This window comes from Drosophila santomea, chromosome 3R (assembly GCF_016746245.2).
Source record: "Drosophila santomea strain STO CAGO 1482 chromosome 3R, Prin_Dsan_1.1, whole genome shotgun sequence".
Classification (NCBI taxonomy): domain Eukaryota; kingdom Metazoa; phylum Arthropoda; class Insecta; order Diptera; family Drosophilidae; genus Drosophila; species Drosophila santomea.
Genome location: NC_053019.2, coordinates 11,080,986 through 11,105,389, shown reverse-complemented (window position 1 = coordinate 11,105,389; position 24,404 = coordinate 11,080,986). Strand labels below are relative to the sequence as shown.

Sequence of the window (24,404 nt, the reverse complement as noted above, 5' to 3'; positions counted from 1 at the left end):
TGCAAGGGGCACATTGCCAAGAAATGTGGAATCCATATTTTAACTATTTATCTATCTGTACCAGCATTATATTAAAGGATTGTTATTATTTAAGGTAATTAAAAATAATGTTTAAATATTTAAAACGCATCATATGTAATAATATCAAATACAAGTTATAAGGAAATGTTAATCAAAATATAAATAAATATAACAACAGAAAAAGTTGATTATATACTTACATATGTTTCAGTCAGCGCGTAGCATATTTTTCCATGGACAAAAGGACGAAAAAGGGATTTAAAATGGATAATTAATCGTCAAAGGTGGGCTACAAAACCTAACTCATTTCCAAAGCATACAGATTCAGTTACATAAAAGAGTATGCCATCTTTCCTTGTCCGCAGTTTAACTTGTTTCATTCTGTATTTTTTTCTTGAAGTCAAATTATGGTAACATAAATGTGGGCGGCAGGCGGTCCAACAACATGGCAAAGGATAAGGATGAACCAAAAAAATGGTTGGCCAACCAAAAATGAGGGTCTTCGGAGCTGGGCAGAGATAGGAACTTGTGTGAGTATTTTTAGGCGCCTTTTTGATCCAAACAATGCCAGCCGACTCGACTGCCCTCCTCCTCCCCGCCCAATTGGACCCCCTTCTTCTTAAAGGCCAGCATTTTCTCTGGAAAAGCCGTTTGTTGAATTTATTTTCCCCATATCTGTTCGTGTGGGTTGAGCAGTGTGTGTGTGTGTGTGAGCGGGTGTGTTTGTGTGTATCTTTTGCTGACTTTTCAGGCACTCAGACGCTCGGCCTGGATACACACGGTCAGGACACTTTCACAGGATAAACTGGCACGCACAATCCTTCTTGGCAAGGACCTCCTTTGTGTAGGCCCTGTCTGTGTCTGTGTCTGTGTGCGAGTGTGTTGTTGTCCTTCTTGTGCCCGTTGTCCTTAGCAGGCATCCCATCCTTGGCCGCATCCCCAAATCCATTTTCTCTCTTTCGGTTTTTACTTGTATTTTATATGAAAACTTTACAACATACAAATTTGCATATATAGAAGTCCCCTCGTCGCAGTGTATGTGGGTGTGCGTGAGTTTGTGTTAGTGTTTGTATGAGCGAGGAAAATGTATGCAAATTTCAAGTGTTTCCTCTTCGTTATGAACCCAACTTCAATGCAAAATTAACAGAAATATGCAAATTTTCTTTTCGTCCACTCCTCCCCTTGTCCAAATTTTAGGTGGCCAAAGGACCCGAGCCTAACGGCAGCCTTCATCTAAAGTTTAGGCATTTTGTACACAACTGTACCACAAAGTTTCGTGCAAGAAAATAAATGGTGAAACCGTCTTCTGGCGCCAACATTTTTAGATATCGAAACCTTAATATACATAAATAAATTATAGTCAGGAGTTCAATGCTGAAATAAGTTGTCTTGCAGATCAGGCCTAAAGTAATGTGGACTTAACTAGTTGTTATGAAAGTAACATCTTCATTTACTTTAACGTTACCATATCAAATATTAAAAAAATAATAATAATAAAAAAAATTTTAAGAAAATATTAATCATAAATATTAAAAATATTAAAGACATATATATCAAAAAAAAATTCCTATACACTTAATGTTTAAAAAGGCCCTTTTATAATTGCTGTCTATACATTCCATTTAAAGAGCTGCACCCATTCTTATTAATAGAAATATTTTATAATTAACTTTATTCTCGGAAAAGTGTATTTTCCTGAAAGAAAGTTGCACTGTATTTCCGGCATTCAATTTGCACTCGGGGCGTATCATTAACGACAGCCAAACTGTTCATTCACAATAGACCGCCAAACCTCGTCGTCCTGGCACCTAATGTCCCATTTCGGAATGCTCTCTCTCACTCGCAGACGTGTATAAATGTCGTGACCCCACCTCTAACCCAATGACCGGGACCAACCCGGGCCAAACAAGGGTTAACAGCAATTTAAATAATAAAAGTGCTCGGCTCCGGGATTCGGGGAAACGGAAAAGTACAAAAAAAAAATAAAGCGGCGCAACCCTTAACTTGTTGCTATGCTCGAAAGATGGCATCCAAAATGAAACTAGCAAAGATGCGAAAAAAATAACGGACGGAAAGGAGTAAGGATTCACCGTCGGCTGGCGACCAAGAAAAAGGTTGACCCACAAGCGGAAAGTTCCAGCTGATGTGGGTGATGGATTACGGATGGATGCATTGATGGTTGGGTGTCTGGGGCGACGGCCTACTCCAAATGGATTACATGGGGAAATCTGGGTTAGAAGAGTCTTTCGCTTAAACCGCTATTGACCTGTGCTGGTCATAAATTTAAAGCTGACAAATTTCGTTCCCGCAAGCAAACTTGTTTCCATTTCCAATGCGAGACGCCCAGGAACTGAGTGTGGAAAAACATGTTCAAATGAGGAATTTTTCCCATCATCAGGGCCAGACAATTGCAGTTCAAATGGTCAAGGATACGCCAGGAAGTAACTAAAGAACCCTCGGACCCTCTGAAACCAGTTTGGTCCAGCGGCTGCTGCTGCAGCTTTTTTGAGCCCGCCAGGTGTGCGAACTGATGCTGCTGGCTACAGATCTCGATCCTTGGAACCACCCCGCGATCCCAGACCCACCACCACCAAAGGGAAACGCGAGCGTTTTCCGATCTTTTGAGCGTTGCTTTTTTCTATAATAAACTTGTCCAACGGGTTTTCATTGTTGCCAACGGCGTCCTTTGTCCACATCCTGGCAGACAATGGACAAAGCTCTAGCATCCTGATTGCGATCGGATCGCTTAGCGTCGGTTCAACCGATCTGGCGGGTATATAAACTGCGGCTGCTGCGCAGAATCAATCAGTTTCATTTCAATCTTCAAACGCTGAGGATCAACAGCAGCAGCAGCAGTAGCAGCAGTAGTAGGAGCCGCACAGGAGCAACAGAAGCACCAGGATCGAGGACTCCTCGCAGCGCCATGACCAGGCGGCGCTAAGGAGGCTGTTGCAGCATCTCCCCACCGACAGAACAACTAAATCAACCAAATCCACCGCAGCAAGCCCAACAAAATTCAGTCGAAAAAGTTGCAAAAATTCAACCGCCGAATGTCAGATTAATTTGTATAAAAAAACCCCAAGTACCAACAAGCCAAAAAACAAACGAACAATTTGCGAAAATTGTTAATGTGAAATTTACACATTTTCGTGATATGGTTAAAGTATAACAAAAATACCCAACACAAAAAACCAAGAGCCTATGTTTAAGCAAAAGTTAAACCAAATTCAAAAATTCAAATCAGCAAAATATCCAATGAAATCAAAGCAAAATTTAAATATTTTCACAACAAACAACCACGATACCAACTTGGATTAATAATATTTGCAAAAAACCAAAAGCAAAAATTCCAAAGTAACATCGAAATTCACATCGGAAAGCTGATAGCCAAGAAAATTGTTAAACGCCTGGAACCAATTGGAAAGTTTACAACGCATCTGGCCAAATAGCACGAGATGAAAAATCTTTAGTGAAGAGAGATAATAATATCGTTTTTATATCTTACAGGTAAGCGAGATTTTTATACTTGTTAGATCTTTATGAAAATGTAATTTCTTCAACTTATATAATTTTTTTAATATTTACTTCAAGGAACCCCAGAAGCTGAAGAAAGGAAAGCTATTATGGATCGAGCAGTAACCATACATCTTATATCCGGATCAAACTCACATCCCCATCAACGAAATTGTTATGAAACTCAACAAAATTCTTAAGTGTTTACTGCTCATAATTCTCTACTGCAATGACAATCTCGCCAAGAACGAAATTCAAAATCCACACTGCTATCAAAATCGAATCGAAATTCCCAACCAGCCAAACTGCCTGTGTCTTAAGCAACTGCCACGCCCCGTCGCCGCCCACCGAAGAGTCCTGTGCCCCAAGCAAAAAATCCGGCCAGCAAATCACACCGAAATCCGACAGAAACTGCAAGGAAGGAAACCAAAATTCAAGTCCAGGCGCAAACCAAATATCCAAATACACTTTTGCTGGGGCCTAAGCCGACAAAGCTGATGATGATGAACTCGATGGCGAAGAGAAGGATCGAGCATTTGACGGCGAAAGCAGCAGAAGGACGAAAAGGAGCAGCGACGCCGACGCCGGCAGAAGCAGCAGATAACCAAGAGAAAGGAGAAAGCTGCCCCGCCGTAGATATCCAGCTGAATATCTAAGCAGGGGCAGTGATTTACCCCAAGCAGCAAAAGCCACCCCTCGACAGGAAGCACACACACATACAGCCCACATCCTGCGGCGAATTCACACACAAGCACAAACCGAGACATAGAGAGAGAGAGAGCCGAAGCAGCAGCAAAAAGAGAGAGAGAGAGCGACTGAGTGCCCACCTTTTGCTCTCCGAATTTCGCAAGTATGTTTTGACTACTGTTTAGAAGCTAATTTCAAAAACAGATTTGAGAAACCCCCCTGGAGCCTTACTAAGTAAAATTCCAAAAACCAAAGCATTTCAATCACATTCAAAAATATCCAAATTCAAAAGCCCAAAAACCGAGCCAAAGGTGAGCCTCCTTTCACTCTCGTTAGCAGCCCAGAAGCAAAATTTCAAAATCCCACCGACACAACTCAAAATCCAAAAACGAACTCTTCTTCTACGGCATCGCAGAAGGCTTCATTTCCAGAAGCAAATCCAAGTATCCATGAATATCTTATTTTTGTTATTCAACCAAAGAGTTCGCCCCTGCCCCGCCAAATTCCTCACACACAATGCAATAGTTTATCATTTTGTGTCCCAAAACGCAAATCGAAACAATACAAATTCGAAATTCGCGTTTCGTCCTTACGAATCTTTAGTTTAACCACAATATTAATGCAAAAATCAAGCAAATACCAAAAGACAGTTTCGCATGGCCCAGAGCTTTAGGCGCAAATCAACCACCCAGCCACACTCACTCACACACACACACCCCACACACACACTTTAGACAACACACACACACGCGCAGGGGTATGCTCACCAATACACTCACCCATCAAACACTCACACCCCTTTGGCAATAAAATGGCTGCAAAGGAAGCTGCTTCTACGATTCCCAAGAAGAAAAGAAATAGCCTGACCCCAAAAGTTCGATAGAAAAATACAACGAAATCGAGTTATAGGTTATAGGTTAGCGAAAGGACTATAGCCAAGCCGAACTCAAGTTTAAGAACTCTAGCATTTCTCAGCGCTTTCAATATTTCGTTGACATTTTCATTAAGGAAAGCAAAGGCGTTGCGGCATTATTTAATCACACGTTTTTGAAAGTTTCAAAGAAATATTTAATGCGCCAGAAGTGCTGCTAGAAATTTGTACAGCAAAAGACGGTACAAAACCCCAGGAAGTCATTCAAACCACCCCCATCCCTTAAGAACACAAAAATGTCTTCTGGTCATTGACTTAGAAACAACTTCGACCGACGAAAATAACATTCAAACGGAAAACTCAATACGATAAGTTCAGTCAAAATCAAATCAATATAATGCCAAGCCAATTCAAATACTATATTCCGGTCAAAAATATTATAATTATTTTTATAATCTCTTTTTTATTCATTTACCCTCGGCGTGAAATTACCAAAAACGATATCAGAACTATTACAACCAACAAATTCAAAATCCATCCAAATTCACACAGAGTTTTACTATACAGAAAAATGCAAAAAATAATCGACCTTCATTATCCAAATCAAGCCTAACAAATTAAAATCCGGAAAATCTCTAAAATTCAATCCTAAGTTCAAGCACAACCATTTTTTTTTTCTGAAAATAGTTTTAAAACTTCTTATTCAAATTCAATATCAAGTTAAACAGATTAAAAGTTAAGGTCACACGCCCTCAATACAAAAACGAAAAAAAAATAATTTAATCGGCCTGCTAATTTAAAAAATACAACATATTCAAAATATAGTCAAAATACACACAATTACATAACAATCGCATAAAATTTTTAGAAATTTTATAAAATATTTTGTCAGAATCCAAAGCCTAATAATACAATATCACAATTACAATACAATTTCAAGCCAAAAGCAAAACAAATCATATTACTTGTTAATCAGCTCGAAAATAATTATCTTCCATCCAAATTCAAAAAAGGACTTTAATGAAATTTTCAACAAAATTAAAATTGAAATTCTAACCCATTAACCAAAATTAGGAACAAATTAAATTATTTCTTTTGGCAGTACTGAAAAATTTAAAGCACCCAATTAAAAATACAACTTTAACTAAAAATGTACTGATAAAATTCAAAATTATCAAAAATTCAAAGCTAACCTTATTTTCAATTACAAAAATTGCTTGCAGTATAGAAATTCAAAGCCAAGTAGACAACAAAAAGCATTTTACAATTCGCCTCCAAATCTAAATCATAAACTGTCTTCTATATAAAGTCAAAGAGCACAACATTTACAAATTCAAAACCAAACAGCTAAAAATTAAATAATTATATATCCAAATTCAAAATCAACAAAGAATATTACAAAATTAAAAACTGCAAAACTAAAGATCAGTTCCAAATTCAGATTATCACAAGACAAAATATTAAATTCCAATTCAGCGAAAATAATTATCCCGCAATTCTAAATTACAAATGTAAATATCCGTTTTCGAATTCTAAATCAAAAATAAACAAATTCAAAATTAATTTAAAGTGAATACCAAAATTTTAATCCTAAGTTAAAACGTCAAATTTGTACCTTCATAATATCATTGCAAACCGAAACATCTAAGCAACAAAAGTAAATCAGAAAATGTAAATGTTTGATTATTTAGATTTTGTTAAAAACTCTAGCCAAGAAAAGACACCAAAATCAACCAAAATCGCATTTAAAAACCTGAACATACACCAAAATTTCATTTCTAACTTAAAAACCGAAAAGCACGATAAAAGCAATTTAAGAAAGTAAAAGCATTTTGAGAACAAATATTTAAAAACAAAAGTTCAAACCAAATTCAAAATCAATATCCCAAAAATTGTAGTTGTTTTCTCAAAATTGTTTACAGATTTAAAATTTTTAAAAATTAATATTTATAAAATTTATTTTTGAAAACACCACGTTAATTGGTAAAATTTAAGTTTTGATTCAAAAATCAAGCAAATCACTGCCTTTAACCATTAGTTCCATAATTTAAAAAAGAGTATATTTTTCGACTATGACAAAATATAAAATATTAAAATATTACTCAAAAAAGCAAAAAAAGAAAATTCCATTTCATACACAGTTAGAACAAAAACCATTTAAAATCACATTTAGTTAATAAATTGAAGATGAAAACAACCAAAATAAAAATATTAAGAAATCTAGTCCTGAAAAAAGTTTGAAAAACATTTCTTCAGCTCTTTCTTCAAAAATCCTAATGACTGAAAACATCAATTTATAAATCTGAAAATAAAGAAACAAAAATTGCAATGATAAACAAAATTTAAAAGTCAATAAAAACAGTTCCTAAACCATTTTATACATAAACTGACAAAAGGATTTCATTTGTAAATATCCTATAAAATTATAATCTAAATGAAAGGAAATTATTAGAACAAATCCACATTTTCAATTAAAATTTCTTATTTAGGTTGCAATTATAAAATGTTTTAACCTGTGAAATACAGAATAAACAGCAATACAAAAATCAAAAATTTTGAAAAAGTCGATAAAAACAAATTAATTTAATTTAGAACAAAACTATTTACTTTCAATATTCACAACTTTAAAAACTTTTATTTTTACATTTCATGAATATATACATTTTTAACATTTCAAATTATTCTCGTAAGGTATCTACTTAAAATTTTAAAAACTTTTCAAATTGTTTAGCTTAATTTATCAAATTTAAAATATGCGCTACCAGTTTAAAATTTTTTTCAACATTATTCGCAATTAAAGGTCTGGAATACCAAAATTACCCGATTTGAATCTCAAAAGAAATCAAAATGCCTTAAACCCCAAAATTAATACATGTATTCAGCAAACTACTATTTAACAAATCATATGAGAAATATTATTCATCTAAAAGCTGTAACATTATTTTTACTTTTAATAGACAAAGAGGTCTCCTTATTCAGTACCAAAAATAATAATAACATATCTAAATTACTTTATTTTAGAACCAGCCAAAGCAAATCCAAAAATCCAAATTCAACTTTCGGCTCCTCTGGCAATCATCAAAATTGAAAAACGAAACCCAAAATTCAAATCAAAATTGAACCACATACCGGCCACAAAATTCAAAATTCAGACCAAAATTTAATTTAATGCATTTATCAGACCAGGTAATCAAAACTCTATCCAAAATCATACAAAGCAGCATAGTATTTCATAGTAATCAAAATGACAATAAGAAAAAGTGCACATTCAAAAGTCCAACCAAACCATTGCCAAATGAAATAAGTCAGAAACAAAACGAATCCTGTTCAGAAGTCGCAGCATTTCGAGGAACCTTCGGTGCATAATTATTACCACATTAAGATGATTAAGTATTCGCAGCCCACCCATTAAATTCAGCAAACAAAACCAAGCCGCCAAAAATTCAAAAACAAGAGCAAAAAAAAGAACTCCAGCTAAATTTCAAAAAGGCAGTATTATAAATTACAAGAAACTGCGGAAGTTTTAATGCGACAAATGTCAGGAGCAAAAACGGAGACCGCCGAAAAGCACCAAAAATTCCAAACTGGAGCTGGCGAAGAAGACGCGACAGGAACAGGAACATGGTTAGGGAAACTCCTGGCAACTTTCTGGCCAAAATCTTACAAATGGCGGCCGAAGGGCGAGGCAAGCGGCCAAAGGGCAGATAAATCACAGCGAAACAAAACAATTGCCAGCTTTCGTGAAAATTCCAAATCCACAAGAACAAAAACTGAAACTGAATCTGAAACTGAATCTGAGCACTGTATACTGTAAACTATAACAAAAACCGAAACAAAAACAAAAACAAAGGCACGCGATTTCAAAGAAGAGGGTTGCAAGACCAGAAACCAAAATCAGTTCAGCCGGCAAAATCCGAAAACCAGGCAGCATCCATCCTCAAAAGATTCCACGATGACCATGACCACTTTGATCCGCCCCAAGAGAGGCGAAGTCCTCAAGCCCATTACTTTCGCCCGAAGGCCGCCGCACAAAAATCTCAAATTTGAAGACACACAACAACTTAACCCAAATCCAATTCATAATCAAAATTATTATCAAAATCAGTATCTCAAACAAAATGAAGGCATCAGCAGCATGGCCAGCAGAACCGCAACTTTAAGTAATATTCGGCACGAGTGTCACGAGCACAGCTAAAAAACTTGAAACTCAAAACTCGCAACTCCGCACTCCGAAATCCGCACTCCAAACACCAAACTCAAACTCAGCAGCTGCAGACTCAAACCCAAACTCTCATTTTCAAATTGTGGTCAGACTTGGTTTCTTTGGCAAAAGTTCGAACCATCATCATAGCATCATGCAGCTGAAAGCACATCAAACAAAACTCCAAATTTATATAAACTACTGGCAATAGCCGAGGTCGAGGCATAATTGCCATCAATAAATAAAATATGGCTGGCATGAGAGCATGAGCGCACAGAAACCCACTACACGCTGCACTGCAGCAGACCCTCTGCCAAGAAGACAGGACACCCAATCCGAGTAAGAGACACCGACCCATCCTCCACAGCAGCCAGTCAATGGCCACTAGACAGCAGAACGTTTTGATTTATAAATTCATGGCAAAAGTTGCCCGGCCAAGTGGCAGCCGCCGACTATGACGACACATACTACAACCAACTATCCGACCAGCCAACCAACCAACCAACCACCCAGAGACTTGGCAAACAAGAAACTGCAAAAACCGTCTTATGAAATTACACATTTCCGACTTGTACTAGTAAAAACCCCTCGAAAACACCCAAGCCGAAGCCCCAAAAGAAAAAACCAAATTCAAGCAACCAAATTTACAACGAAGCCCCTCCTCCAAATCCGGCACAGAAATTTAGTTATGAATTTTATTTACACACAAGCCCATTTATAGAGAGCAGAATATTCCCACCTTTGGCTAGTAGGACTACAAAAATCAAAGAAAAATCAAAAAACATAAAGAAATACCAAGAAAGTTTCGGGCAATTTGGAAATTTGCAAAATCATTGAGACAAACGCGAGAAGCACCCACGAAGAGTAGCAAATGGAATCTTGTACAATAGTTCTATTGAAAGACATTCGAAAAGCAATGAAAAAAAAAAGAAAGCTAGAAAATCATATCCTTCCCGACCGACTAGATCTACGCAAAGAGAGAGACAGATAGAGATAGATAGAGAGAGACAGCCAAACGATAGGACAGGAAATGTGCGCATACAGCATATATTCCATAGCCAGAACAGGAGATAAGGACCAAAATCGCGAAAAGTAAACATTTCGGACACAAGGTTGGGGATACCTAGTGTAATTGCTTAGACTTAAGAGTGTTGCACTCAACCGAGTGCAGTGCCGACTGACCCCGCCCAAAACAACGCCCCCAGCTGACCCCAAAAACACCTAGATAATGGAAATTTCCCATCGGGCAGACCAAAAGATACACGTTAGCTTCACCTTAGGCCTTCACTTTAGACCCAAAAAAAAATGAAATGAAGAACCGCCATCAGGAACTACGATTAAGCGCGAATTGTACCACGTAACTACACTCTGTATCCCCTTAGTTAAGCTAAAATTATACGAGATATACGAGAAATTGCAAAAAAAAACGCACAAAATGCTAAAGAAAGGAAAACTAATGTAGATAATGCCAATCCTTTTGCCTAAAATTTCAAGACTTGGAAATTTCGCAATCGAATTGCGAAATGTTTTAGACGAAACGATTGTCGCATTTTTTATGTGATTTTATACACACAATTCATTTGCACACAGAAGTATATATTTTTATATATTTTATTTCGATAATCTCCCTACTATCATTATCGTCGTCAGATTCAATTCTTATTTTTTTCGACACATGTGATAAGCAAAAATGTTAAGCAAAGCATTGGAAAAACTAAATTTAAACAGGACAAAAACCAAACAAAATCAAAACTGTGTTAATCAATCTTTGATAGATCTAAAACAAAAAATTATGTTTCAATAAGTAAGCTAAAAACACGAATTTAATGTATTCAAAAGTATCATTTACCACAAATCCATCTAATTAATAATTAATTCTTTGTACGAATATATATTTTAAATTGTTATTTCAACCGCACCACCTCAAAAACACATAAATATTGTAAACATTAGAAATAGCGAGATTACTAATATCAAACAAAAATCAATAAAATTGTACAAGCCAATTTGCTCTAATAACAAAACAATAAAAACTGACTTTTTCTTAACTTTTCTGTTATAAAGGGGATTCATAAAAGGGATTCCCAAATGGATCATTTGTAAGATTTAAAGGCATATTTACTAACTCGTAAATATTCGCCAGAACTGCTTCAAATGGTAAGAAAATACAAGCAGTCTTTTATTCCAGTCAGACATTTTTACCATTAAATCAAAATTCATTCTCATATTTTAATATCTTCCTACAGGCCTTAATCATATTAAAGAGCCTTCCCAATGAATGAATCCTTCTGTTTGACTACCCAATAAGCTGGTAGCATTGTGTTTCTTTCTTTATAAGATGTTTTTAGTCTAGCAATACATTAACGGATACACTTGCGACCATATAAAATGTATATATTCATGATCAGCATCAATAACCGGTTTGACCATGTCCACTAGTCCTGTTTTACGGAAAATAGTATCTTGGTTTTGAAGCTATCTGTGTGATATTTTAAAAAAAATTGCAATGGCTTACTTTCTTTCCTATTTGTTCACGTGTGGAGCCCAATTAGGATGTCCTGTTGCTATATGTAGCTTGTGCCCAATAAATTTTCAATTTAACATTTCTTAAAGATATGTACCATATTCTACAGACCTATTCGCTTGTAAAAATCATTTCAACCAAATAAGTGCGACCGCAAACTCATCAGCTAATTCAGCATAATAAATGATCACCGTTGGTAAACGCAAGCCTCATTAAGCTCAATTAAAAGCCATCCTCACATGACAAATTATTTGATAAAACAGTTTCCAGTTTGTATTAAGATATTTATATTGCTTTAGATAAGATTACGGAGACATTCTAAACGATCAACTTCAGTTTTTCTACAAGGTGCCAATAAGAATCGTTAGTACAAAAGACAACCACTTTTTTCAACAATCGAATGTATTGATGTTGGTCAATATTCCTCATCGATTTATTACGACATTCCATCGCAGCGTCTTAGGTTAACAATAACATTCAGTGCACAGTTTATATTTAAGAAAAGATCCACGTTTGATTTATTATACTCCTTCCGATGCTAAAAGTAGTTCGAAATTATGTTGATTTTGCTATTCTTTGTGACGCTGGCAAAATGAAATAATAAATAACCAAAGACAGTTTCAAATTAAAAAGGCTAATATCAAATTAAGGCCGTGGACGTGTGATAAGACAATTCACTTTACAATCCGGCAACAATGATTGCTGGGTTCTCTACAGCAGCCTTTATTTTTCGCAGGAACAGGACCGCCTCACGTCCATCAATGATTCGGTGATCGTAGGTCAGGGCGATGTACATCATAGGACGTACCTTGACCTAGTTTGATAATGCAATGATTAATAACGTTGGTAAATATGCGTATGTGGTGGATCGCATACCTCGCCCTTGACAGCAATTGGCCGCTCAAAGATGCCGTGCATGCCGAGAATGGCACTCTGTGGCGGATTGATGATGGGCGTGCCCATCAGGGATCCGAACACTCCGCCATTGCTGATGGTGAAGGTGCCGCCGTCCATGTCTTCCACGGTGATGGCATCCCGCCTTGCCTTGTCGGCCAGACCGGCCAGCGCAATCTCGATGTCCGCATAGTTCATGCTCTCCACGTTTCGGATGACGGGTACCACTAAACCGCGGGGCGTAGCCACTGCCACAGAGATATCGACGTAGTCGCGGTACACGATGTCCTGCAAAATTACGACAATTATGAGCGGTTGGCAACACAGAAAATTCCACATTCATAATATCGCCACGGGAAATTGCATAAACAAAAGCGACAATAAAAATGTTCGCCTGATAAGAGCATTTTAAACATCATGGCAATCGAAACTACGTCACGGGCGATGAGAAAATGATAAGCGGAGGGCGGGGCGGAGGCTTGTTTACCGTGCCATCGATGACGGCGTTCACCACGGGCTGATCCTGCAGCGCATAGGCACTAGCCTTCGCAAAGATGGACATGAATCCAAACTTCAGTCCATACTTCTTAGTGAACGCATCCAGATTCTGCTTACGGAAGTCCATGGCATAGCTAAAAATAATAATGTCACATTTGATGAACATAATTACTTAATTGAAATAAAGCTAAGAAATACAAAAATATGGAACCATTTTCGTCATTTTACTCACCTCATATCGACCTCGTTAAAGGTGGTGAGCATAGCACATGTGTTTTGGGCATCCTTCAATCGGGCGGCAATCTTCTGACGCATGCGGTTCATCTTAACTCGCTGCTCGGACCTAGTGCCTAGGATCTGCCGCGATCCGTCCGCTGGTGGCACCTTCACCTGGGCAACGGCCGGCTTGAGTGAAGCGACTGGAGCAGGTGGTGGTGGTCGGGGGGCTGCCTTTGGTGGTGGCGGTGGTGGTGGCTTAGGCGCGCCGGCGGCCGGTGGTGGGGGAGCCGGCTTCGGTGCAGCAGCGGGCGCTGGTGCTGCTTTGGGGGCAGCAGGAGCGGGCGCAGCAGCCGCTGGGGCAGCTGCCTTTGCGGGCGCTGCACCGGGCTTAATCTTGAACAGAGCCTGGCCGGGCTTGACGGTGTCGCCATCCTTCACCAGAATGTCGGTCAGACTACCGGCAAAGGGAGCTGGCACAGCCACCGTCGTCTTGTCGGTCTCGATTTCCATGACGGCTTCGTCAGCGGCGAATGAGTCACCAACCTTGCAAGTAAACCTGTTGCAGGAATTGATCGTTAATGCATGCACGCGCATGAACCTGTTGCTTGAAACCAGCTCTGTGGCCTGGTCTTACTTGATGTCACCCTCGGCGATGGAGTCCGCAAAGGGTGGCACATTGACGGTCTGCTCCGACCACATGCTCGACGTGGTGTGGAAGCCCTGCCAGGTGAGAAGCCTAGAAATGAACGACTCTGGATAAAGGGTCTCTTGTGGACTCGTAGTAAAGGATTTACCTGGTGGCCTCCTGGCAGCGATTCGAGCCATCTTGTTTGAACAGTTGCTGCTGCTGGGCGGCACAGGCAACTAACCGGGAATATTGACGGATGCAGCGCTTCAGCTGGCGGAAAGAAGCGATAATTAGTGATTGCACAACCAGGAGGAGACGTCGGCTGACGGATCACGTGCAGCGGGCGTCCCAAACAAAAGTTTTTCCCATTTTTCAGCGACGCACGCACACACCCATACAATTACATAATCGGCGAGTGCCAGGCGGGCAGCCAAGATGGGATAAAAATGGATATATGTACATATATATCGGCGGAGCATGTATCACACACCAGACGAGCCCCCTTCACCCGGGAACCCCCATCCCAGCGTGAATTTTTACCTCATTACTCCGCAGGGCTCGCATACCCAAAGTTTGGGGCAGCCGTCTCGTTACGATCGAAATTATTCCCGTCATTGCTGCGACTCTGTTCCGCGAATTTCGGGTCGGCGGTTTTTCTACTTGTCAATTTATTTCCAAACACTCTAATTTAAAACAGAGTTAGCGGCCAAGGCAAAGCAACGTCGATTTCTGCAGTCCGCCCCTTTCCCTTAAAAAAATACCAATTTCTTATGTCATGACAGAAACGGCAAAAGCGTCACCTGGTGGAAAAGCGCAGAAAGCTTGCAAACAGCTGAGGGCGGTTTTCGGTATTTTTCATGTTGTGTGGCTAGAACAAACTATCGATACTTCGCTTAGTTTTGGTTTGATTGAAATAAATAAATTTAATGTTTAATAATAAACTAAAAAATGATAAACTAAAAAAATTTAATTTTTATAAACTCGCCGAACTATGGAACCATATTGCACTTAAATGAAAATTGTACTATTTTAATATATTAGTCACGCAAACTTTTCTGTGAGCGATCTGTTTTCGCGCTGGTCACATTGCTTTAATCTGCTCATTGCAGAAAGTTTCGCGAACGTTGCAAAGCGATTAAACCGATCCGAGCCACCCGCGTACATAACATAATATTCGTGAAAATGAGTTCCAAGTCCCTTTTCGACAGTGAGGAGGATGCCGCCCAGGCCAACAAATTCTCTAGGAAAGCCAAGGAATCGCCCTTCATGCTTGTGGGTGAGTTTAGCTAATTTCCGCACAGCGGAAATTTTGCCGCCGTGACGTCACATGGAAACTTTTGGCTCTGCAGCCAGCTAAATACACACATATACATATCTATACAAATCCACGAATATGCAATGCGTGTGCGGGAAAGTCGGCTAATCTTGACCTTGGCCATGAGGTTAACAGCAATTTGGGGTCACTTTTCGAAACTGTGTGACATAACGGCAATTGCTGTGTGATCCGTTACTCTTTCTGGAGAGCGAATGATGTAACAGGAGAACTTCGCAATTCCCACGGAGTGCAAGGGAAATGGGATTATCACATCCGTGACGTCACGTCGCCATCTGATCTTGGCGCGTGTTCGAATGTTCAGCTCGCTTGTCTGCCTACATACATATGTATGTGACAATTAACAGCTGACGCTGACAAGTGCTGCCCATTTGACCGATTTATCTGATCTAGCTGTTAAATAGATAACAGCAAAAGCAGCGCACATAATATTTTGAATATTTTCGAGGATACACTTTTGAGCTCATGAAATCCCAATTGCTTATTCATACCCATAATCTATATTCCTTAAAAAGCATTAACAAAATAAGGTTCTGGAATTATTCTCAAAACTACTACAAATGTTTTGAAGTTCAATTTACTCTTCTGACCAGTTAAATTAATTTAATTAATTTAATTAAATTAAATTACCATAGGTGATTTTATTAGAAAATTCTCTGAATTTGTAGCTTCATTTTTGGCATCACTATCACTTACATGCATATGTAGTTTATATTTACTTGTATGCTTATATTTGTGCGACGTCTGGCTTTTATCAGTCAGCTGTGTAGCAACAACAAGCCATCCGCCGCATGAACGATAAGAACTAATTGGTGATTTGCACTTTTACTCACAGGTATTGGCGGATTCGTGGCCGCCGGATTGATTGGAGCGTACAAGTACCGGAACCGTGGAACCATGAGCACCAGCGTCTTCCTGATGCAGCTGCGAGTGGCCGCCCAGGGAACCGTCGTCGGATGCCTGACCCTCGGACTGGCCTACAGCATGGCCAAGGAGTACCTGTTCGACAAGGCGCCCAAGGAGAAGTAATGGACAGTTCCTACTTAGTTAATACGAGCTGTAGTTTAAGTGGTTGTAACGCGTACACAAGAAACCTGGAAGCCCAATCCCAACTCAATCTGTCCTCAATACAACTGTTGCTTCTTTATTTATATTTCCAAATGGTTTCGGTTTCCACATGTCTTTTTGCATTCACTTGAACGCACCATATCCATTTCTGTCTATTTAGTTTCCATATGATTTGATCACCTTATTTATTTACCCTTTTGGTTTATTCTTCATTTTAGTACAAAGTCATTGACTAACTAAAGATCATCTGATTGCACGGCGTCCCTCTCTAGAAATCACAGGATGACATCGGCTAGATCACTAACACCTAAGCAATCAGACCCATCATCAAAGGTTCATACCGATCCAAATGGATAGAATCACTGGAGGGCTAGACTCTCGCCAGTATTCCCGAGAGTCCAAGCCCACCAAATTAGATAATGTTTTGTATACCTGCGTAAGATTGTGATATTGTGTGTTTTAATTGTACAAGTTAAACATCCAAACGAAAGCTGTCGAAGCAGTCGACAAGATGATGAATACCTCTCGCATGATATGATATACATAAATAAATCAATGTAGACTAAAAGAAACAACCCATGTTTTGTTTTTATATCCAGGCCCAAAATGATCAGAACCTTTATAAATCTCTAAAATCAACTGTCGAGTTTTCCAATGTTAAGCTTTTTTAGCTTTTTATTTGCCCACTTAATTATGGGTAAAGATACCTCGCATAATGCGAAGAATGGAAAAAAAGGGTCTAGAACATCTTGCTGTTCTCAATGACCTTCTCGTTGTCGTAGATCTCCTTGGCGTAGCACAGATTGGGATAGTCATAGGCGGCTCCATATCGGTTCTTGCACCCGGTGGTGGACTTCTCTCCCGGAGTGTAGACAGGCTGACCCACAATGTTGGAGGTGGCGAAGTTGCAGGTGAGCACGAAGTGGTTGTAAAAGTCTCGGGAGAAGCGCACGGCGGCACATCCCACATGGGTGTTCTTCTCGGCCACCGCGATGGTGAACTTGCTCACAGCCTTGTTGGGAAGCTCATCCGGGAAGCTGGCGAGGATCTCGGGAGAGGCATTCGAGCGCTCAGCAAACCAGTTCTCGATCTGCTCCTTTATGATTTCCGCATCGGTGTACTCCGTCTCGGCTCCACTGTACTGGAAAATGGCGTTGTTCTGGCCGGCGTAGGCGAATCTCTCGGTGCTGCGGCATTTATCTGGCAGCGACTCACAGGTCTTCACGTTGAGCAGGGCCAGGTGGGAGAGCTCCTCGCACCACGACATCTTGGCCATGCGAATCGCCTTGGGTAAGCCTTCTATTTTGCCTCCAGCCACGTTGTTGCGAAGCTCGTTGAAGAGATTGAGGATGAGTTTGTGATGCGGCTCGATCTTCACCTCCCTCACGTCCTTGGGGCAGTTTTCACTGAAATTCTGTTGGGGATATAAGACATTACCGTGTGAATTCTTATATGCTAATCCTTCTTACTCCCTTGTGGTTACAGGCCACATGCTTGTCCAGACAGGTGGGGAGCGCACAATAATCCACGGCAGAGCAAATGGCAACCACAGCTAGGAGAATCAGTTGGACAACCTTGGTGAATGCCATGATTCTGGTTCTTGTCTAATGTATTGCACAGCAAATGGGTCTGCTTTTATAAGGCATTCGAATAGAGCTAGACCACGTATTCCTTGCCAGTCATTCCTGGAATCCCAGCTGTAGAAACACTGGAAGACTTTTTGCAACTGTGGCTCAATTACCATTGCTATCCTATAAATAGAGTACTCTGGGTAGCTAAGCCTCAGTCCACAACCAGCGCTGAAAATGGCCACCAAGTCTCTGATTCTGCTGAGTTTCCTGCTGGGATTGAGCCTTGCAGCGGACTACTGTGCTCTGCCCACTTGCCTGGACAAGCACATTGCCTGCAACAATAAGGGAGTAAGTAGTAATAGGTACTAAAATCATGTTCACGCTGGTGCTCATCCTTTCTTTGCCCAGAACTTCAGTGAAAACTGCCCCAAGGACGTGCGGGAGGTGAAGATCGATCCGCATCACAAACTCATCCTCAATCTCTTCAACGAGCTTCGCAACAACGTGGCTGGAGGCAAAATAGAAGGCTTACCCAAGGCGATTCGCATGGCTAAGATGTCCTGGTGCGAGGAGCTTTCCCACCTGGCCCTGCTCAACGTGAAGACCTGTGAATCGCTGCCAGATAAGTGTCGCAGCACCGAGAGATTCGCCTACGCCGGCCAGAACAACGCCATTTTCCAGTACAGTGGAGCCGAGACGGAGTACACCGATGCGGAAATCATAAAGGAGCAGATCGAGAACTGGTTTGCTGAGCGCTCGAATGCCTCTCCCGAGATCCTCGCCAGCTTCCCGGAGGAGCTTCCCAACAAGGCTGTGAGCAAGTTCACCATCGCGGTGGCCGAGAAGAACACCCATGTGGGATGTGCCGCCGTGCGCTTCTCCCGGGACTTTTACAACCACTTCGTGCTCACCTGCAACTTCGCCACCTCCAACATTGTGGGTCAGCCTGTCTACACTCCGGGAGAGAAGTCCACCACCGGGTGCAAGAACCGATATGGAGCCGCCTATGACTATCCCAATCTGTGCTACGCCAAGGAGATCTACGACAACGAGAAGGTCATTGAGAACAGCAAGGTGTTCTAGGTGATGGTAGATGCAAGGAACTTGAACATGAATGCGTAACGGAAGCTTTATTAATATCAATTCGGTATATATAATTAAAATGCAATTGACAATAATGAATTCAATTCGTTGAACAATTTCTTCGACGGGAACTGGAGGACGCAGTGGCTTTAGCTCGCGCTTCCAGAGTTTTGTGGGCGTTGGACTTCAAATGGGATTTGTAGTGCTTGACTGTCTTGAAGCTAATGCGGCAGACTTCGCAACTAGAAGATTGGGGCGGAAAAAATGGTTTATTCAGTGTTTGCTCATTAGCATGCGGCATTAAAGAAGCAATTGGATTAGTTTAAAGTACGTTATCTGCATATAAAGTGCAGTTTATCATATTCATATAGAAAACGATTGATTTTCTACAGGAATATGTAGCTACAAAATTGTATATTTATACAAAGAAGTTTGACATACTAGACAGATAGGTTTTTGAGTAGCGAATAATTGAACTCTTTTATACTTGTATTTTTCTTAAATAATTAACAACTGGAATATCGTACCCGTGATCGCGAGTCAAGTTGTGATACTTTTGATGAGCTCTGCACTCGCTGGGTGTTACATAAGACTTCGAGCAGTACTCACACTGGTAGATACGCTTGCTGGCGTCCATGTGAACCCTGCGGATTAGATGTGATGCAAAATGTGAGTGTGTGGTGGCAAGTGACGATGGAGTTTTACCTTTCGTGCATGCTGCGGGCACTGCAGAAGCGGAAGGCTTTTCCACAGTTGTAGCGACAGGAGTAGGGACGCTCGGTTGTGTGTGTTTTCTGGTGGGAGCAGAGTTCGGCGGCTGTGTAAAAGGATGCGCTGCACTGGTCGCATTTGTGCGGTCGTTTGCCTGCGTGGCGAACCAGGTGATTCTTCAGATTGAAGGCCGTTGTCAGCCGCTTGCCACATATGTGGCACACATGCTGGGATGCCGCCGGCCTTGGACATCGCTCCTTGTGGGTCTGCAGCAGGATCTTATTGTGGAACTTGCTCTTGCACGTGGAGCAGGGGTGCTAAAGTGTTTCAAAATACACGCCATTATGAAACCTTAAATGTAAACATATAATAACGAACCTATTACCTTCAATGGAAGATTAACGATGTTGCAGTGCCGAGTAAGTGCGGCTGCTGATCGGAAGCCCTCGTCGCAGTGGTCACAAACGAATCTGAAAGGATGATAGTGTTATTTGCGATAAATAATTCGTTGCTTCTCTCATACTGTGAATAAGCTGAGTACGACTGTTATAGTCGTTCAGGGATAGGGTTTAGGGTATTCATGAAAAATCTCAATTTCCATTTCTAAATGCTCCGTCTTTGATTCCCATCAAAGCAGCGGGAATATATGGAATCATATGCAAAATCGTTCTAAAATAAAAATCAAAACAGAAAAGAAAATTAATACGGAATGCATGGTAAGCTAATAGTAAATTTTGCAATGTAACATAAGCATATTTTGAGCCCTGACGGAATTTCTTTTTTTTAAGATTTCTACAAGTTTTGTATTAATTAAATGGGAAAATCATGCTGTTATGCCTGGTGTATGACTGTATTAAGAGTATGGATGTGTAAAGCACATTATTTACTTGGTATCTGGAGGGACGTCGTGGAGATGGTACTTGTGCAGCTTCAGTTCGTCCACGTTTTCAAAATCTAGGCCACACTTGCTGCACGTGTGACTGGAAGTGTCCGGATTGTCGATAGCGTCACTTTCTGAAGGACTTGCCGGCTCCGATTCGGGAGAGACTACTATGTTAGAGTGCTCATCCGACAACTGGCTATCTGAAGATAGTTCTGGAGAGCAATACGGACTAACCACTGGCTTAAATTCATTCCTGCACTCTGTTGTTGGAGTGGTCGCTATGGCAGCCTCCCCTCCATTGTCCTGTGGCTCCCGATCAAAGAAAAAATCCACTTCGTCATTCATTTGCAGAGCTGGCGACAAGTTGGATAGCTCCTCCGGACAGTCATCCAACCATTGCTCCGCCAGGCTTTCGAAAGCCTCCTCCTCCTTCTCCACCTGCCTCAACTGAAGTTCGAGGAGATCCTGGGCCTCGATGCAAACCCGACGAAAGTCGATGGCAATCTGCAGGTCATGCTGGCAGTCTTGGCACATGAGCCTGGGCAATTTGTCGTCCTCTTTCAACTGCAAAGTAATTTAAAAACTCGGGTTTCATCCTGTTTTTTTCTTTTTCGAAACGGCAGAACACTCACCTGCAAATTGGTTAAGATCTCTATTTGACGCAAAACGGAAGAACTCGATGGCTCGAAGAGATTCTTGGCTGCCGCAGGATCGGCCATACGCGAACAGGTCCTGCAAATGTACCTCATTGCTTGTGTAATGAGATAACACAGCTCCCCGATCGATTGGAAGTGTATCTTTTTCAGTTTGTTTGGACGGAAGAACAAGAATACCGGCATTCGTATTTTGCAGCACCATTTGGAGAAACGATTTCGTTTCGCAGCCCTGAAATGACATTCGCCGCGCGACGCGGCCATTCCATCGGATTTCAAAATTTCTGTTTTTGTATTTTTGGGAATAACATCATATTTCGCGGAAAACAATTTACAATAATAGATTGTATGCAGAGCAAAAAGTCTGAAAAACCCTGTTGCTTTTTCTACATTTAGAACAGCAACAGAATAAAGTGTTTACATTTAGTAATACTATAATATCCTTTATATTCAGTAGTCTTAGAAACTTAAACTTAAGTCTGTCTACTTGTATTCTAGACAGTCCTAGCACTTTGAGCTCTTCGCTGGTGAAGCTTAGTGCTCTGGTGCAAGGTCAAATGGGAGGAGCGCAGGAACCACTGCTCACAGATCTCGCAGCTGCAAAACGAATTATGTTAATATAAATTTCGAGGAGAACAGCTAGTGCTCCTACTTACTGATACTTCCGCTGATTGGTGTGCAGCATCTCATGCTTTTGGCGCGTGGACGTGGAGGTGAAGGCCTTGTCGCAGTACTGGCATTGAAAGGGACGCTCGTTGGTGTGGGTCCGCTCGTGGACCACTTTACTGCTGCATCCTCGATAGGTCTTGCTGCAGAATCGGCAAGCGTAAGGCCTGGCGTCTGTGTGAAGGATCCTGTGGCGACGCATCTCGCTCTCCGTGTAGTACTTGGCCTGGCAGATGTCGCACTCGAAGGGTTTGTGGCCGGTGTGCCGCTGTAGGTGCAGCTTGAGGTAGGTGGAAGACTTAAACACGCCGCCGCACTGGTCACAGAACCAGGACTTGGAGTTGCGCTTCACACGCTTGGGTATGCGTGCGCCTACTCCCTTCGAGGGGCCGGAAGTGTTATGGAGCTGCTCCTGATAATTGTCCGCCTCCTCTGTTTGTAGTGCTTGCTCTGGATTGTCCTCAGTCTGAGTCTTATTTTCTGGCTCCTCTTCTTCGTTATCGTTTTGGTCTTCCTGCAGAAGCCCAGCTGTTTCTGCAATTGGTATACTTATTTCCTGACTCTTGTGGTCCCCCATATCCAGCAGAAGCTTCTCATCCTCCAATTCACCGAGTTCCTCGTCAACTACCGCCTTTGCTCGCAAAAGTTTCCTGTTGGCGGCCAAAAAGGACTTGTGGACCTCCAAGCACTTACTGCGAAATGCCAAAATCCTGTCCAGCTGCAATTTGCACCATTGGCAAATGAGATGTGGCAGAGTTGTGTCCGAATCCAGCTAAGTAATCATATAAACCAATTTAATAGACGGCATAGTTCAATTTTATTTGATTACATACATACATGTCGGTGATACTTTCCAGCAAACTAATTAAGTGAAAGTTGCTTTTATCGAACAGTTTGGTGGCCCTGGCCTCCAAATGGGCCACATGTTTGCCACAAGTTCGGCACATCGAGCTCAGTTGAGACATTGCGAATAAACCAAACAAAATGGAAATGTTTTCAAAAACCCAACTCTATTGTGCTTCATTATATTTAGTGAATGGCAAAAAAGACGAAGAAGAAGCACATCAGCTGTTCTTTGTTGATGTTGTGCATATGTTTGGTGTAAAGAGTGTGTTTATACCTGAACAATTTAAATAAATATGAAAAATTATTGCTTTCAGAAAAAAATAAATGTGTATCTATCGAAACACTTTTCTTCATTCTAGGCAAAAATTAACTTGAAATCTGATTGTATTGGTATAAATACGTAGTGTAATAAGGCTTACCTTATATAAACCATTATTATCAGCAGACGATTATAAGTTTACCTAATATATTTATTAGAATTATACATACATAAATATGCGATAACTCAATACAAACACGTTTTTTAGATTTGAGACTTAAATTGTACAACAGACTTCGATTGCTTATATGTTTCCTTATGTTGGTACATCGTTAGCACATGTTTATGCTGATATACGATTGTGTGTGGATCACCTTTTACGTTCTCCTAAATTTTCCCTTGATTTGCATTCTGCAGACCGGGCAGTTGCGGGAACCCGTTGCCATAAACTCATTGAGGCACTCCTCATGAAAAGCATGGTTGCAGCTCACATGCGTCATGGTGCGTATACATAGTGGATCCAAACAAATCGTGCACAAGTCGCCGGGTAGATTGAAATTAACCAACTTATCGCAGACAGGGCAGTTTCTACGACAAATGAGAAATTGGAGGAAGCAGTCCTTGTGCAGAGCATGCTCACAATTCATGTATTGCATGTCGACATGATTCATTTCGTCCAGACACACGGAGCACCTATCCCCCGGCCGGCTGCAATGAATCAAGAGATTTTAGCAAAATGACGCTCAGAATGGTTTTATCCCGCAGTGCCAACCTGCGCACAAATCGCCGTCCCTTTGATACCCCGCTGGTGGACACTGAACTGTGAACATCCCCGTCCTTATCTCGTCGATGGCGTTGGCGATGTGGAGGAGCCTGTTGGTCGTTGGGCCTGTTGAAGTAAACGGCCGCGACAAAGGACACCAGGACCACGCCCACGGCTAGCATTATGTTTCCGTAGACCATTCTACGCTGGTTATTCTTAATATTATATATGAACGCAATTCAAAGGATTAAGTAACCAAGCGATAAGGCACGGCGGGATTCCAGTGAATTCCCCAAAAATAAAACAGAATTCCCACTTTGGTGTGACCGCAGCTGGTCGGCACTGAAATGACAAACGGAACATAGTTATTTGTATAGTATTTACCAGCGCTGATTGTTATTATTATATTAGGAAACATTTGTTAACATTTAATTGTTAATTTGATCGGCTATTGAAAACGCAACATGCCATTTTAATTTTGCAGAATTACTAAGAAGAAGAGAATAATTAAT

At 40.8% G+C, this 24,404-nt stretch overlaps 7 protein-coding genes and 1 pseudogene across 8 annotated transcripts; 3 read left to right on the top strand and 5 right to left on the bottom strand.

Annotated features, from left to right (window-relative positions):
• The first annotated feature begins 3,711 nt into the window (after positions 1–3,711).
• On the top strand, positions 3,712–5,031 carry LOC120454047 (annotated as a pseudogene).
• A 7,274-nt stretch (positions 5,032–12,305) lies between these two features.
• Positions 12,306–14,822, bottom strand: LOC120450933 (dihydrolipoyllysine-residue succinyltransferase component of 2-oxoglutarate dehydrogenase complex, mitochondrial). The gene is made up of 7 exons (XM_039634200.2): positions 14,597–14,822; positions 14,223–14,326; positions 14,063–14,164; positions 13,442–13,984; positions 13,199–13,343; positions 12,694–12,999; positions 12,306–12,631 (listed from the first exon to the last, which is right to left on the bottom strand). The coding sequence occupies exons 1-7, from the start codon at positions 14,669–14,671 to the stop codon at positions 12,497–12,499; spliced, it is 1,410 nt and encodes a 469-aa protein (XP_039490134.1). The 5' UTR covers positions 14,672–14,822; the 3' UTR covers positions 12,306–12,496.
• A 319-nt stretch (positions 14,823–15,141) lies between these two features.
• On the top strand, positions 15,142–17,032 carry LOC120450937 (HIG1 domain family member 1A, mitochondrial). Its single transcript, XM_039634204.2, has 3 exons — positions 15,142–15,332; positions 16,225–16,414; positions 16,676–17,032. The coding sequence occupies exons 1-3, from the start codon at positions 15,239–15,241 to the stop codon at positions 16,695–16,697; spliced, it is 306 nt and encodes a 101-aa protein (XP_039490138.1). The 5' UTR covers positions 15,142–15,238; the 3' UTR covers positions 16,698–17,032.
• A 72-nt stretch (positions 17,033–17,104) lies between these two features.
• LOC120450935 (antigen 5 like allergen Cul n 1) lies at positions 17,105–18,077 on the bottom strand. Its single transcript, XM_039634202.2, has 2 exons — positions 17,927–18,077; positions 17,105–17,871 (listed from the first exon to the last, which is right to left on the bottom strand). Exons 1-2 carry the CDS (start codon positions 18,044–18,046, stop codon positions 17,197–17,199), a joined length of 795 nt encoding a protein of 264 aa, XP_039490136.1. The 5' UTR covers positions 18,047–18,077; the 3' UTR covers positions 17,105–17,196.
• Positions 18,078–18,226: 149 nt separating this feature from the next.
• On the top strand, positions 18,227–19,210 carry LOC120450936 (antigen 5 like allergen Cul n 1-like). Its single transcript, XM_039634203.2, has 2 exons — positions 18,227–18,376; positions 18,437–19,210. The coding sequence occupies exons 1-2, from the start codon at positions 18,263–18,265 to the stop codon at positions 19,109–19,111; spliced, it is 789 nt and encodes a 262-aa protein (XP_039490137.1). The 5' UTR covers positions 18,227–18,262; the 3' UTR covers positions 19,112–19,210.
• LOC120450932 (zinc finger protein 271) lies at positions 19,140–21,622 on the bottom strand. Of its 2 annotated transcripts, XM_039634199.2 has the most exons (6): positions 21,338–21,622; positions 20,710–21,269; positions 20,208–20,292; positions 19,817–20,139; positions 19,639–19,755; positions 19,140–19,353 (listed from the first exon to the last, which is right to left on the bottom strand). In XM_039634199.2, exons 1-6 carry the CDS (start codon positions 21,620–21,622, stop codon positions 19,212–19,214), a joined length of 1,512 nt encoding a protein of 503 aa, XP_039490133.1. In that variant the 3' UTR covers positions 19,140–19,211. The 2 variants fall into 2 exon arrangements, 1 of the variants encoding a protein (XP_039490133.1); XR_005616335.2 differs by lacking the exons at positions 19,140–19,353; positions 19,639–19,755 and adding an exon at positions 20,346–20,491 and having other exon boundaries at positions 20,087–20,139.
• A 194-nt stretch (positions 21,623–21,816) lies between these two features.
• Positions 21,817–23,064, bottom strand: LOC120450934 (transcription factor Ouib). The gene is made up of 3 exons (XM_039634201.2): positions 22,858–23,064; positions 22,015–22,796; positions 21,817–21,955 (listed from the first exon to the last, which is right to left on the bottom strand). The coding sequence occupies exons 1-3, from the start codon at positions 22,987–22,989 to the stop codon at positions 21,853–21,855; spliced, it is 1,017 nt and encodes a 338-aa protein (XP_039490135.1). The 5' UTR covers positions 22,990–23,064; the 3' UTR covers positions 21,817–21,852.
• Positions 23,065–23,319: 255 nt separating this feature from the next.
• On the bottom strand, positions 23,320–24,234 carry LOC120452224. The gene is made up of 2 exons (XM_039636350.1): positions 23,902–24,234; positions 23,320–23,837 (listed from the first exon to the last, which is right to left on the bottom strand). The coding sequence occupies exons 1-2, from the start codon at positions 24,090–24,092 to the stop codon at positions 23,507–23,509; spliced, it is 522 nt and encodes a 173-aa protein (XP_039492284.1). The 5' UTR covers positions 24,093–24,234; the 3' UTR covers positions 23,320–23,506.
• Positions 24,235–24,404: the final 170 nt, after the last annotated feature.

Excerpts from the sequence above, each read along its gene's own strand:
- LOC120450933 (XM_039634200.2), bottom strand. The coding sequence starts at position 14,671 with ATGACGGGAATAATTTCGATCGTAACGAGACGGCTGCCCCAAACTTTG. Across the intron at positions 14,327-14,596 it reads GAGCCCTGCGGAGTAATGAG|CTGAAGCGCTGCATCCGTCA; the intron begins GTAAAAATTCAC and ends TCTTTCCGCCAG. Across the intron at positions 14,165-14,222 it reads CGCTGCCAGGAGGCCACCAG|GCTTCTCACCTGGCAGGGCT; the intron begins GTAAATCCTTTA and ends GTTCATTTCTAG.
- LOC120450937 (XM_039634204.2), top strand. The coding sequence starts at position 15,239 with ATGAGTTCCAAGTCCCTTTTCGACAGTGAGGAGGATGCCGCCCAGGCC. Across the intron at positions 15,333-16,224 it reads ATCGCCCTTCATGCTTGTGG|GTATTGGCGGATTCGTGGCC; the intron begins GTGAGTTTAGCT and ends TTTTACTCACAG. Across the intron at positions 16,415-16,675 it reads GACAAGGCGCCCAAGGAGAA|TACAAAGTCATTGACTAACT; the intron begins GTAATGGACAGT and ends TCTTCATTTTAG.
- LOC120450935 (XM_039634202.2), bottom strand. The coding sequence starts at position 18,046 with ATGGCATTCACCAAGGTTGTCCAACTGATTCTCCTAGCTGTGGTTGCC. Across the intron at positions 17,872-17,926 it reads TGGCCTGTAACCACAAGGGA|AATTTCAGTGAAAACTGCCC; the intron begins GTAAGAAGGATT and ends TATCCCCAACAG.
- LOC120450936 (XM_039634203.2), top strand. The coding sequence starts at position 18,263 with ATGGCCACCAAGTCTCTGATTCTGCTGAGTTTCCTGCTGGGATTGAGC. Across the intron at positions 18,377-18,436 it reads TTGCCTGCAACAATAAGGGA|AACTTCAGTGAAAACTGCCC; the intron begins GTAAGTAGTAAT and ends TTCTTTGCCCAG.
- LOC120450932 (XM_039634199.2), bottom strand. The coding sequence starts at position 21,622 with ATGGCCGCGTCGCGCGGCGAATGTCATTTCAGGGCTGCGAAACGAAAT. Across the intron at positions 21,270-21,337 it reads AGATCTTAACCAATTTGCAG|TTGAAAGAGGACGACAAATT; the intron begins GTGAGTGTTCTG and ends ATTACTTTGCAG. Across the intron at positions 19,354-19,638 it reads AACTTGACTCGCGATCACGG|TTGCGAAGTCTGCCGCATTA; the intron begins GTACGATATTCC and ends CCAATCTTCTAG.
- LOC120450934 (XM_039634201.2), bottom strand. The coding sequence starts at position 22,989 with ATGTCTCAACTGAGCTCGATGTGCCGAACTTGTGGCAAACATGTGGCC. Across the intron at positions 22,797-22,857 it reads AAAGTATCACCGACATGTAT|CTGGATTCGGACACAACTCT; the intron begins GTATGTAATCAA and ends ATGATTACTTAG. Across the intron at positions 21,956-22,014 it reads ACCAATCAGCGGAAGTATCA|CTGCGAGATCTGTGAGCAGT; the intron begins GTAAGTAGGAGC and ends TTCGTTTTGCAG.
- LOC120452224 (XM_039636350.1), bottom strand. The coding sequence starts at position 24,092 with ATGGTCTACGGAAACATAATGCTAGCCGTGGGCGTGGTCCTGGTGTCC. Across the intron at positions 23,838-23,901 it reads GGACGGCGATTTGTGCGCAG|CCGGCCGGGGGATAGGTGCT; the intron begins GTTGGCACTGCG and ends GATTCATTGCAG.